Source organism: Triticum dicoccoides, chromosome 3B, assembly GCF_002162155.2.
Source record: "Triticum dicoccoides isolate Atlit2015 ecotype Zavitan chromosome 3B, WEW_v2.0, whole genome shotgun sequence".
In the NCBI taxonomy this organism is placed as follows: domain Eukaryota; kingdom Viridiplantae; phylum Streptophyta; class Magnoliopsida; order Poales; family Poaceae; genus Triticum; species Triticum dicoccoides.
The window spans coordinates 762,266,047-762,280,465 of NC_041385.1; the positions used below are offsets into that span (position 1 = coordinate 762,266,047).

At 46.4% G+C, this 14,419-nt stretch overlaps 1 protein-coding gene across 1 annotated transcript; it reads right to left on the reverse strand.

The window, feature by feature from the left end:
• Positions 1 to 8,857: 8,857 nt before the first annotated feature.
• LOC119278345 (F-box protein At5g07610-like) lies at positions 8,858 to 10,576 on the reverse strand. The gene is made up of 3 exons (XM_037559707.1): positions 10,412 to 10,576; positions 10,089 to 10,335; positions 8,858 to 10,010 (listed from the first exon to the last, which is right to left on the reverse strand). Exons 2-3 carry the CDS (start codon positions 10,303 to 10,305, stop codon positions 9,106 to 9,108), a joined length of 1,122 nt encoding a protein of 373 aa, XP_037415604.1. The 5' UTR covers positions 10,306 to 10,335; positions 10,412 to 10,576; the 3' UTR covers positions 8,858 to 9,105.
• Positions 10,577 to 14,419: the final 3,843 nt, after the last annotated feature.

Below are 14,419 nucleotides of genomic sequence, written 5' to 3' on the forward strand. Positions count from 1 at the left end.
TTTATTTTCTTTTTTTTTTGCTTTTTTTATTTATTTTATGAAAAATCTTTTTACTTTTAATGTTTTACACACAAAAGCCCTCTCCCCTGGCTGGTTCATTGGTCCCGATTCATGGCTTGAACAGGTAGTAAAGACCACCCTTTGGTCCCGGATTAGGCCACCAACCGGGACCAATGGTGGTGGGCCAGGAGCAAGGCCCATTGGTCCCGGTTCGTCCCGCCAACCGGGACCAAAGGGGCCAGACGAACCGGGACCAATGCCCCCATGAGGCCCGGTAGGCCCCCTGGCCTCACGAACCGGGACCAATGCCCCCATGGGTCCCGGTTCGTGACTGAACCGGAACTAATGGGCTTATCTGGCCCGAACGAAAGCTCTGTTTTCTACTAGTGTGAATCATGGTGAAAGTAAATTGACGAGATTCCCGTGTGTCCTCAAGAGCATTTTAGCTATTATAAGAAACACTTTCGGCTTGTCCTTAGCATACATAAGGATTGTTCCAGTTGCTACACCTATTTAATTTTTATTATTATTTGTCTTGCTACGAATTATCTTGCCATCAAACTATCTGTCAAAATTATCTTTGCAACACTTATAGTGAAACTTTGCTGAAAACTACTTGTCGATTCCTTCGGCTCATCGTTGTGTTTGACACTCTTACTAATCGAAAGGAGTAAGATTGATCCCCTATACTTGTGGGTCATCAGGAGGCCATCACACAACCAGCATAAATGACTTCCAAGATCATGGCAATGAATGGAGCCCAGTGGAATGGTGTTGATTTCTGTTTCCATGGGAATATTGGTGTAGAGTTGATTTTCTAGGAACTTTGTGTATCTTTCAAGATCTCATCACTCTTGTCAAAGACGACGCAACGTCATTGAGAAGCATCCAAGCTCAAAGACTCGTCCAGGAACTATTGACTGTGTTATGGCCTAGGGGTAGCCTAGAGCCATCGGAAGCATGCCCATCATGCGGACACACACCGAGGGCTGGTGCCCCGATTTATATATGGACCCTACAGAAAGAAGGACTCAGAGTTCTTTGAGCGTATGACAATGAAGCAGATACCTATAAGGAGTCCTCCACCACCTTAGGTCGGTTAAGGTACTTGTAACCCTAGCCTCGGGCACCCTTCTTAAGTAGGCAAGGGCTAGTCGATAGACAACTCCAATACCCCCTCAATCACCATTGTACCCTCTACACCCATATTCATTGATCTAACACAAACATGAGTAGGGTATTACCTCCACTATAAGGGCCCGAGCCTCGGTAATCTAGTCTCCTATTTGCCTTCTACTCTTTCGGACTGGCCGCAGTACTCTATCAATGGGTATGTCAGATTCTACTTCGTCTTTGATTAACAAATCTCACAATTTGCACGCGGAAATAAAATTTAAATGCTTTTACGAAAAAGAGTACAATATAGACCCACATAACACACATCACAAGGTAAAATGCCTCACTATTGATAAGCAAAGGTTCGCAAACCCATCAAGTTGGGAGACTTGGTAGAATAATCATCCGACTAGCCACCCTTTTTCATGGAGACTAGCCCCCCCCCCAAATAACCATCTAGGCTCAACAATATATTATTTTGTTTCGTACATGAATAAGATATTAGTTCCGTTTTCGAGGAAATTAATTTTTCAAAATTGAGGTGGACGTGGTGAACTTGTTATTCTGGGTGTTGCTTACTGAAGCTCTCTACAAAATGAGGGTTAAGGTGACCCTAGGGTCATTTTGTCAATAAAATGAGGGTCCAAGGTGACCCTAGGGTCATTTTCTCGATGAATCGATGAAATGAGGGTTAAGGTGACTCTAGGGTCATTTTGTCGATGAATCGATGAAATGAGGGTTAAGATTCCCCTAGGGTCTTTTTGGCGATGAATCCATGGATCTAGGTGACAATTTGAACATATTGACATCACTTTGGTTTAATGGCCTAAACATATAAAATCAAATTATACTAAGCACAAGCACCACATAACATCAAATTGGACTCACATTAATCATTCATCAAGGTTCAAAACTGGATCTAACACCATAGTTCACAAAATACATACTTAATGTACTTGGTTCACAAATTCAAATTAAAGTACTAGATAGATGCTTATCATCTACGTTACAACACTTCTAGATCCAACGACATAGTTCACCAATGCATACTAGAAGCACCCTAATCATCTAAGATACCTTCACCCGCTGAAGCTTCAGCTTTATCTTTTCCTCAGACTTCTGAAGCTCAAAAATGTGATACTGCAATTTATGCCTCTCTTCTGTCAACCTTTCCTTCACCTTCAAATGATTGAACTTCAGATTCCTAATCAAAATGTCTTGAGCACCTGTGAGGTGCTTAAGAGTGTCATACTTTCCCTGTAGCTTATTATTTTCCTCCTCTTTTTTTGACAGCTCCGCCTTCAAGTTACCCACTGAACTGTCTAACTCAGCTATTTTCACATCTATATTGTCCTTCTGCTCCTGCTGATAGCTTAACTCCACATCCCTCTGCTCCTGGGCATCCAAAAGAGCATTCACATCAGCAACTAACTTCTCATAGTTCTCGGGTAGTTTCTTCTTCTCTTCTATGAGCTTGTGAATTGTAAATGAACCCTCAAGATTTATATTGGTCCTAGCTGCCTTGCAATCCTCATACATATCCCATAACTTGGCCAATGTCTTCTCCATTGTGTCTAGTCATTCAAAATCAATCCACTGAACTACTCCATAATTTATGCCTTCCTGTAAGACAAACAATAACCCAATAAAGAATAAGCTAAGTGAGTGGAATCTACAAACTAATAAAAAAGTGGCTCGGTACAACAAGTACAGGACATAGCCACTATTAACATAAACAAACACCACTCATAGTAGTCAGTAGGCAGTATTATAAAGACCACTGAAATCATCGTGTTTATTAAAGACATCAACTGTTAAAGAGGTCCTCGAAGGGTTCTGTATACGAAGCACATGAGACATCCAACGCTAACAAATAAATAATCACCACTGGCAAAGTTCAGTAAACAATTACCATTGGGATAATCTTTTTAATCAAGTAAGAGCAAGCAAAGTTCAGTAAACAATGACCACTGCCATCAACTTTTTAATTAAGTAAGAGCAATCAAAGTTCAGTAAACAAGGCATAAAGCACGAACCACAATAAACACTGAGTGCCATGCACTAATGACAACACAAAGATAAACAAAGACCAAGCACTTAACACAACTAAACAACATGCTAAATTAAGCATTAAGCACTGACCAGATCAAACAATGAGGACCAAGAAGTAAACAGAGCCAATGATCAGCTTCCACTAAACAGGTTCTGACGCATACCTTCTCACCACACCCAGGAAACCTCCTGCGAGCGTGCATCCCTTCAAATGCAACAAAGCGCTCTGCCGGCATGCCGTGTTTGCACAACACATTAACATTTGCGTCAATGCCGCTGAATTCCGATCATACATGGTAACAGGAAGCTATGGGAGCAAACAAAGGAATCTCTAGGTTTCGATCGAGCTCATTCACAAAATCCCCAATTTACTAACCGTAACCTTAACCCTAGCTATCTACCAAACTGACCTTGATGATGCCATCGCGGGAGGAGCTGATGTTCACAACTGAATCCTCAACGGGCTCTCCATCAATCCACGACACCATGACACAACGAAGCAGCGGGCCGACGGCCGACGGTGGGGCGGCGGCGAGGGAGAAGAACAGGGAGTGAGAGAGGGCGACCCGATGCGAGAGAGTGAGGAGAGAGTGCGACTAAAGTCCCGATTCGAAACGGTTTTGACCAAGCCGACGCGTCAGATGTCACTGTAGCACTGTTAGACAGTGTCAAATCACGCTCATTATGCCACATCACCAAAACCGGGCCCCACTTATCATAATCGAGCTTAGAATGCCCAAACAGGTCAATGCTTTCTGCAAATGATTAATCCCGAAATCAGTGTTTTCTGCAACAAATTTGTTGAAGAGTGTTTTCTACAACCCTACGCTTCGATGTGATGGTTTTTTGCAATTCACTCAGTCTACCTTCGAAGAATGAGTACTTTATCGCTTCAACCATGTGGTTCTTTTTATACCAGTTGGGATGCAACGACCATCAAACTGAATAGCATTTACACTTGTTTTTTTACTACAAGACAAGATAACCTACATCAACCACGGAATTGAAGCGTGAATTTTTATTGTACTAAAATATTGTATGATTTTGATTTGGGATCTTTAAATATTGGTGATGTGCAGCCGCCACACCAACCCCCAACCCAATTCTGTAAATATCAGAGACGTGCTATCTTCAATTTTGGCCCGATATATATCCATCTAGTTGTCGCATGGTCTTCTTTCTATAGCCTTCAACCTAAGCCATCTTTTGGATGTCAATATTAAGGCCCTGTTCGGATCCTCTCCGCTTCACAACTGCAGCTCCCGGATCGGAGGGAGCGGCATCACAGTTGCAGGGAGCGGAGGGAGCGGCAACACAGTTGCAGGGAGCGGCTCAAACCGAGCTCCTCGCGCGGAGCGGAGTTTCAAGATTGGAGAGGTTCCGAACAGGCACTAAGAGGAAGAATATGAAGAAATGACACTTAGAATCTTGGAGTCACACATAGCATGTTGGGAATAGTAGGCATCCAAGAATATGTTGCATGAAGCTCGAAAACCATGCATCCACGAAATTCTTCTCGTCGTGCTCGGTGATTGGTTCCATCATTATGATGATGATAACATTATCACCGTGGATCCAGAACTCAAACCCCATGAACTTATCCTTCTGCTTCTTCTTTAACTCATCCAGTGCCTCAAGGAACTTATTGTCCATCCCCTCCATCAGTAAGCTTTCCATCCTCATCGTCCTTCGGGGCATCAAAGCCTTCTTGATTATCATCTTTAGACCAAGCAATCTATCTTTTGGTCCGGATGACCACGAGCTCGGCGCTGCCTCACCGTACTGGGCGAGCAATTTCTTGCCAACATCCTTTCTGACACCTTGCCTCCCCTCCTCGACCAGCCACTGGTACCAGAGACGCTCCAGGTGCGCACTATCCCTCCTTGCGGCACTACTTGCCGCCTTGTCAGCAAACCTGCATCGGCGCTCAACACCACAGAGCAGGAGCGAGGGGTGCTGCAAAAGAAATGGGGGATCTCGCACGACATCGATGGCTAGGCCTCTGATGAAGCCATGATGCAACACTTCCTCAACCTCTTCAAGGACCCCGTTCTTGGTGAACAAATAGAGGCGGTTAAGGCCCTATTCGGTTCCTTTAAGTTGTCCAAGATCAATGCTCCACCCTCCAGGCAACACACGGCGGTCCACAGTCTACGCGACGGGCGAGCTGTAACATGATATCGTTGTCTCTGACAGCAACTGCACCAAGGGCGCATCACCATCTGCCAAAATGATGATGTGCCATCCATGGAGTTGTATCTTTACTTCTAGCCTGCACTAGCCATGTTTTCCCCGTTCTTTCCCTACTATCGTCAGTTCACCGTTCTATTATCTTCAGTGGCAACAACTTCCAGTTATTCCCTCGCCAAACGTACTTCACTACCGAGTTATTTTGGTTCCCATCGGTTGAACACAACTGCATTGTCTTCAACTAGGATGTTCGGGGATTGAACAACCCGCTCGTTGTCTAATCGTTAGAGATATAGCCTCCAAAAACCAATGCCTATGTTGCCTACTTACATGAAACAAAATTTAGTTTTGTTGATCGCCCTCTGATCCTTGAGCTTCTTGGCCCCTCTTTGCCGATTCTTTCTGCTATCTGCCAGCAATGGGAACTAGAAGCGGCATCGTCTTAGCCCTGCTGACCACTATAATGTCCAACACTAGCATGTCCAACACTATTTTATCAGCCAACGTTTTGAGGAATGCCTGTGTCGCATCTTGGAGCATATAACTGCAGTTTATGGGCTGGACGAAGACAGTGACAAATTTGCTTTCATTGAAGAACTCAAAGAATTATGCTTGAGCGTGCAACCATTCTAGCTTCCAAATGAACATGTGGTTCTTAAGAATCAGTACTAGTCTACCTTCTTAAGAATCAGTACTTCATCGCTTCAACCATATGGTTCTCCTTATACCAGATGGGATGCAAGGACCATCAAACTGAATCGCATTTACACTTCAATTTTTTTTCAACTAAAGATAGTCTACAGCAACCATAGGACTGAAGCTCCAATTTTACTGTACTATAAGAAAGTATGATCTTGATTTGAGATCTTTAAATATTTATGATTTGTACCCACCACACCAACCTCCAACCCCATTCTGTAAATATAATCATGTGCTATCTTTAACTTTAGCTCGATATATATATCCATCTAGTTGTCATATGGTCTTCTTCATGTAGCCTCCCGGAGTTCCTCCTACACTATCTACCAAATGTTGAGAATTAAGAGGAAAAAGATGAAGCAATGACCCTTAGGATCTTGGAGCTACACACATAGCATCTTGGGAATAGTAGGCATCCAGGAACATGTTCATTGATGCAATGTTATAATTCTTGTGATTGACCTAATTACGACCACTGCAAAAGGAACCAAAAGTAGATAAATAGTTGCTCATGGAGAATGCAGCGTTTCTGGAGGACAGTGAGAGTTGTGTATCGAGAAGACTAGAAGAACACACGAGGCCTGACTTCTTGTTGGCTATGCGAAGTTTCTTTATCCGGGAAGTTTTCTGCTTGTTCGTTGTATTTTTTTCATGGGACGATCCCTATCCCTGTTGTTTGTTCTTTTGTCAGCCTTTTATTTTACAATAAATCAGCCGATGAAGCTACATGTCAATGTAACAAAGACAATGTAAATTTAGGCAAACTAAAACAGAAAAATAAATAAATAATAAGATGTGCCACCAATAGCAGAGCATGGACAACATACCCAATGATGGAGGAGACAGGAAAGCGGAGCGGCATGACACCTCACAAAAACCTCATGTAGTGCACGTGCCAGAAACAACCTGGGAGAGAATGACCCTCCTGGCCCCGTTCGATTGCCATGCCTCCTTCTATATTCGGCACCCGGATGATTTAAGGGCTGAAAGAACAAAACCACAAAACCATTTCTCGAAGAAGAAAAAAACTGCAAATTTGGCTAATACCGAGACGGAGCTATTGCCATGTGTCGAATGAGACCACCGAACCGAAGCATCAGAACGGTTTCAAGCATCATCTGTCAGCAGGGCAGATCATCAATCAGGATTTATGAACCCCTCGATGAAGAATGAGTTTCTTGACCTAGCTATGTTTTAACCCAAATGAACGAACTGGAGCCCCATTCTGCAGATGCAACTCTCTATTGCTCAATTCAACCATGACCTTCGGTGTACTCCTCGACCAGTAGACAGAATGGGAAAATGCCAGCCAAACTGTACCCAACAGAGGACAGGCAAGCCTCTACAAATCTACAGCAACAACCCAAGAGCGCAAACAGTACATGAAAAATAAATCAACAGCTGAAAACACCTAACATCCAACCGGTGAAATGCTCAAATATCTCACTATGACTAGAGTCGGCACTGTTCCAATAAAAAAGCAGGCAAGCAAACTGAGTTTCAATACAGTACCACAAGGTAGAAATCGTTTTTAGGGGCATCCGAAAATTAACTTCCACCATGTATTATGATAGTGCATACAGGTAATTTTGAGTAGTTTCGGCTGCCCACGTGACCGGCACCGTCGAAACATAACAGAACAGGCTAGTCATAAATACAGAAGTCCTGAAAACCGAGCACGAGCAGTCACCACACAAGGTTCTCAGGCAGAATAATGATATGAGTAATAAAAACTAACTAAGAAAAGCACTGTAAGTGTCACTTACAGAGGAAATCCAGACATGTATAAAATATATTCGCATAAGAACAAAATTGTTGATTGACGTCATACAAGAATACATGCAGTACTTGTTTAACACTCCAGTATAGTCCACACATGTTTTACAGTTGTGATAGCTATCTTTCAGTACTTCAAACTAACATATAGAGAAGGCATCTGCTACCAAAAGTATCCGACTTCAGGTGGATCCAATCATCCACTACATTCCATGTGAAGATCACATATCACAATAAATGAATCATGCAATTAAATAGTAAAATGATCCTACAAGAAACGAGATAATTCCAGTTTAGACTGCAAGATAAAAGTGTCCTACAAGAAACGAGATAATTCCAGTTTAAATGCAACTGCTTACTCAAAAGTCAAAACTCATCATGTCCTTCAGGCTTCTCAAGTGTGACTTACAGCAGAGCTAGGTTATGCATTTGATAAAGTACACTAGGATAACCCAATGACAGAATTGTCAATTCGCGTCATACAAGATACTTACTAGTTGTTTAACACTTTAGTATTGTCCCCACGTGCTCGAGTTTTGATGCTTCTATCTTTCAGTACTTAAAACTAGCATGCAGAGAGGGCATCTGCTACCAAAGGTCTACTATTTTCAGGTCGATTCAGTCGTCTGCTACATACTTCAAAAACTATACAGCCTTAACAGTATTATCTGATTCCAGAAGAAATACCTTAATACATACATAGATCGTTTCAGTGTTGACTGGAGATAAACAAAAGCATCCAGTCGATATTGTTAAAAAAAACTGGACCCATACATCCAGTCCATACTAAGAAATATCCAGTGCAGAAGTTGCAACAAATGCAACAAATTCTCAAAGAGAGACGAATTTATTTAAAAAGACAGCAATAATGGTTCAACAAAACGATCATAATATCCAAGATTTAAGTAGCAGGGTGTTACAACTGCATAGGCTGCTACTCCCTACGTTCCAAAATAGATGACTCAACTTTGTATACAAAGTTGAGTCATCTATTTTGGAACGGAGGGAGTAACTGCCATGAATATACACAGTACACAAAGGCAAGTTCAGTCACTAAGTTACTGCAATAGTCAGGACACAGTGCTCAAGTGCCAATAGAAACTATCAGAACTTCATAAATGTCTACCCCAGTCACTGCTGCCCAAATTGAAGACCTAACTCAAATATCATCAGAAACATGGACAATTATGAAGTTGTGGTATGCAGCAGCCAGGCCATTGAACTTCACATTCACATCCAAGTTAACATAGAACACAGCTGAATAGACATTTACTACCCATCCGCCAATGATTGTGAGAACAAGGGAACATGTGGATGAAAAAGAGTCTTGTCGCCACAGGCAGGCAATTCAGCTTTACACTCAGAGCCAAGTTGACATATAAAACGCAGCTGTCTAGAATCCATGTCATATGACATTAGTGTCTTGTCATGTCCACCGACTATAAAAATCAAACTGTGTTCTGGATGCATTGAAATAACACTATAATCATTCGCATACGATGAATACTTTGTTCCAAACAACTGCAAGTGGCTCACATTGTGCTTCAAAGTCCATTTTCCTGTAACCAAGTCGTCAAGAACCCAGATTGATAATTCAGAACCATCAGAATCAGCAGGACTATTTGCAAAATACAACTGTCCCTGTGATGGAAATATGCCATTGATATCATCCGCATAGTACGGTGGCTTAGGAATATGAACAAGTGACCAATTATCTCCTTCCACATCAACAGCTACAATTAAATTATTATAGGCAGCCAAATTAAGGATCCCGTTTAAAAATGAGCCGGGTGAATTCTTGGGTATCGCAAATGGTCCATGCTCAACTGTTTGATATTTCCACGCTCCAGCTTTGGACGAGTAAATTGCTAGTGTTTGGATGCGTCCATAGCACTCGCTTTGCTCGTCCTCGGCTATACCCCAGGCCTCCTCATCTATGAACTCAAATACATGGAAGTGGGAAGTAACGGCCGGGTCAAATCCGAGGCGAGCGACGCTCACCTTGCTGGACCAGTCGGTGGCAGGGAAGGACACCCATTTCTCAGTGGTGGGATTGCAAACAACATAATCCAATTCCAGGGGATCAGCAGCCTTCCAGCAGCGGCAGAGGAGGAGGCCATTGCAGGCGTCCAAGATGTCAAGGCTGTCGCAAGTGGGCAGGAAAGACAGCGAAGGATCTACGAGAGGATAGCGTTGCCGTGACAGCAGATTGGTAAAATAACGAGCCTTCCTGGGGGAGCGGAATGCATTGTAACCTTGGTAGAAGAAGCCGACGACGGACTGCGGCATCTTCTTTCGGTGGTCGCGGTGGGAGATGAGGTTCCGCCAACGCCTGGAGACGCACTTGCAGCAGCATGTTGACTTGTAGGGCACGCGCGAGATGATGTCCACGAGGAGGTCGTCGGTGAGCTTGGCCGTCGGGTCGACCTCCTTCACGCCCTTGGTGTTCTTCTTCTGGGAGCCCGGCGCCATCGCCGCCCGTGGAGATGAGGAGCGGCCGATCTGCTCAGATTGGGGGGCGGAGAGGTCAGAGATTCGTCCTGGCGTTGAGAGAAGCCTGAGGAGAGAGAGGGCCTACCAGGTGCGTGGCGCCCGAACTGTGAAGGAAGGGGCGGCGAGAGCGTCGGCCGCCATCTGCGCCGGCGAACGAGGGTTTGGGCGTGCGCCGGCGGTCAAAGTGGAGAGGACGGGGGAGTAGGGAGGCTGGGCCGTGTGACCTTTTCCCCTTGTGCTGGAACGGGCCGCGCAGTGAAAACGGCTCTTCATTATTAAAAAAAAAACCAAAATGATAACATGTGGCATGAAGCAATTCCGTCAGACGTTTTTATGGGATCCCTTATATCCAGCATGCCCGGCCAAAGATTCGGCCGATCACGCACGCGTCGTGAGATTAAAAGAAATTCAACGCCCATGTTTGCTCCTGTAGCATGGGGCCCACGCATCGCTTTTGCTGCATCCATCCTTATCTCTTCCACATGAGGTGCTTAGCCATTCTTTTTCCCCAGCACGCCGCACCACTTTTTCTCTCGCATCCTCTCTCCCATCTACTTTTATGAGCTGACCACCAAAGTGTTGCGAGACCACCATTGGTGCCAGAGCAGAGCAGCAACACACGTGTGTGAAAGAGGCGGTAGTGGAGCTGCAACACCGCGGCGATAGGAAGCTACAACCTCGGGTTGGTGGAGTTGCAACCGATGGTGGTTTGAGTTGCATCCGACGGTGCCCTGCCGATAGGGGCGAGCTACAACCGGCTGTTATGGGAGCTGCCGGAGCCAGAAAGCCTCGAACCGTAACCGAGGGGGGACGGGGTCTCTCATCCCTAGAGGACAAGAGTAGGGGCATATGGTCGGACCCGATGTGCGTAATAGCCTGAAGAGAGGCCAAAGGGAACCGAAGTTCCCATTCGGGTGAGACGAATACTCGGTCAAGCACACTAAGGGTAGGGGCAACCTATCTATTAGTCCAGGTAAATCTTGCCCCGACCCTGTCAAGCTCCAGAAGGCCTAAGTCCGCAACCCAGTCATTAAATCGCCGTATCTCAGCAAGGTCGGCATGTGAGTTACTCTTCTCCGCGGTGGAATGGAGGAGGTTGAAGCCCCCCCCCCTCCCCCCCCACCACCACCGGGAGGGCAGCGGAGGCTATCTTGGTGTGGAGCTCCGCCAAGAAAGCGGCCGAGCGACTATGGTCGGCTGGGCCGTAGACCACGAAGATCTCCCATTGTAGTTCATCTCACGCTCCCGAACCTCCATGCCGATGAAGTGGGATCCATGGTCCATGGATCCCACCTCAAAGGTGGCGTTCTTCACACCTAGAAGGATGCCACCGGAGTGACCCGCCACTCCACTAGATGGCAACCAATGCCACGCAAACAGGTGTCTGCTAAGACGCCCAAGTTCTACCAGAGAGAACTCAGTGCGCATTGTTTCTTGGATCGCTACCACATCTATGGACTCATCGCGCATGTACTCAATGAGTTTCCTGCGGCGGCCATTGTGGCCAAAGCCCCGCAGGTTCCAAAATAGAGCGCGCATGATCACTCACCTAACGAGTCCTCCCTGGACCCTATGGTAGTAGTAGCACTTAGAGCCCGATGATAACCCACAAGTGTAGGGGATCGCAACAGCTTTCGAGGGTAAAGTATTCAACCCAAATTTATTGATTCGACACAAGGGGAGCCAAAGAATATTCTCAAGTATTAGCAGTTGAGTTGCCAATTCAACCACACCAGGATAACTTAGTATCTGCAGCAAAGTATTTAGTAGCAAAGTAGTATGAAAGTAACGATAACAGTGGCAAAGGTAAAGATATCAGTTTTGTAGTAGTTGTAACAGTAGCAACGGAAAAGTAAATAAGCGAAGCACAATATGTGAAAAGCTCGTAGGCATTGGATCAGTGATGGATAATTATGTCGGATGCGATTCCTCATGTAAACGTTATAACATAGGGTGACACAGAACTAGCTCCAGTTCATCAATGTAATGTAGGCATGCATTCCGAATATAGTCATACATGCTTATGGGAAAGAACTTGCATGACATCTTTTGTCCTAGCCTCCCGTGGCAGCGGGGTCCTAGTGGAAACTAAGGGATATTAAGGCCTCTATTTAATAGAGTACCGGACCAAAGCATTAACACATAGTGAATACATGAACTCCTCAAACTACGGTCATCACCGAGAAGTATCCCGATTATTGTCACTTTGGGATTGTCGGATCATAACACATAATAGGTGACTATAGACTTGCAAGATAGGATCAAGAACTCACATATATTCATGAAAACATAATAGGTTCAGATCTGAAATCATGGCACTCGGGCCCTAGTGACAAGCATTAAGCATAGCAAAGTCATAGCAACATCAATCTCAGAACATAGTGGATACTAGGAATCAAACCCTAACAAAACTAACTTGATTACATGGTAAATCTCATCCAACCCATCATCGTCTAGCAAGCCTACGATGGAATTACTCACGCACGGAGGTGAGCATCATGAAATTGGTGATGGAGGATGGTTGATGATGACGATGGTGACGAATCCCCCTCTCCGGAGCCCCGAACGGACTCCAGATCAGCCCTCCCGAGAGAGATTACGGCTTGGCGGCGGCTTCGTATCGTAAAATACGATGAAACTTTCTCTCTGATTTTTTTCTCCGTGAAACGGAATATATAGAGTTGGGGTTGAGGTCGGTGGAGCATCACAGGGCCCACGAGACAGGGGCGCGCCCAGGGGGAGGGGGCGTGCCCCCACCCTCGTGGACAGTGTGTGGGCCCCTTGGCCTTGATTCTTTCGCCAGTATTTTTTATATTTTCCAAAAGTTATCTCCGTGGATTTTCAAGTCATTCCGAGAACTTTTATTTTCTGCACAATAAACAACACCATGGCAGTTCTGCTGAAAACAGCGTCAGTCCGGGTTAGTTTCATTCAAATCATGCAAGATAGAGTCCAAAACAATGGCAAAAGTGTTTGGAGAAGTAGATACGTTGGAGACGTATCACCCGACGCAACTGGGCAGTGTGGGATCACATCTGACTGCGGATCTCGTCCGGGTCGTTTGCAAAGAGGCCCTGACCACCAACCAGGCAGGGGGTAGGGGGGACCTCCGCGGCTCCTGCTGCCTCGCGAGCATGGGTGGCCGCGAGGTGGCCCTCCAGGACCTCGTTGGCCTATAGGGACGCAAGCTGCTCTAAGACCGAGCCCTTCTCGCCACGAAAAAATATAACTGAATCGGCTGCGACCTTGGCCAAGTGGCCAAGTGGAACACCAGCGAGTGCAGAGAAAGAATCGTCGCAAATATCATCAGAATCAGTACAAGGATCCTGGGAGTCGGACGGACATACGTCGAGGTTGCGGATGGCGGCCCGCCGCGAGGCCTTCTCCACGGCGGTCGGCGAGGCCCCCTACAGCCGGGGAGCTGCCTCAAGCCGAGCGCTCTTCCGGGCCGACGAGACCGGCGTGGAGGCCGAGAGGGGCCGGCCCCTGGAGTTGGGAGGCCGAGAAGACGCAGGCAAGAGGGGCGTTGCGGGCTCGGGATCCAGGGGAGCAGGCGCCGAGGGGTCCTCACGGACATGGACCAAAGACATGAGCCGCGGGGAGGAAGGAGGACGCACATCCAGGCTCACCCGACTGTCCCCGCTCCCCTCCTCATCAGACGATGACATCGGAGCAGGGAGGAAGGGAGGGGGTAGGGTAGCACCGGGGGGAGGGCAGTAGCCTCGTCAAGCATGGCTGTGATGGCCTCGACGTCCTCAGGCTCCTCCTCGATGCAGTCATCGCGGGAGCCGAGCCCCGAATAGTGGGTGGACGAGGGGTGGTAGGAGCCGGCTGGAGGGGCATCATCAGGGTCCATCGAGTCATCGTTGGAAGCCTCAGAGCGGGGCGAGCGACTGCGGGAGCGACGGGGGCTGCCCCGAGGAGCAGCGCCCCCTCCTGGGCCCGGCTCAGGGTCAGCTCCGCCCCCAACATCCGGGCTGAGGGGATCAGTGGGAGTCCCACCCTCAACCGAGATACGGAGATCGAAACCGACGTCGTTGAAGAACATCTGAACCATCGTCTTGAGCTTGGAGGGGTAATGTCTGATAACCCA

What these genes read in the sequence shown, in the direction of transcription:
- LOC119278345 (XM_037559707.1), bottom strand. Translation starts at nt 10,305, where the DNA reads ATGGCGCCGGGCTCCCAGAAGAAGAACACCAAGGGCGTGAAGGAGGTC. An exon ending in CGTCGGCTTCTTCTACCAAG is followed by an intron (nt 10,011 to 10,088) that starts GTTACAATGCAT and finishes ATCCTCTCGTAG; the next exon opens with ATCCTTCGCTGTCTTTCCTG.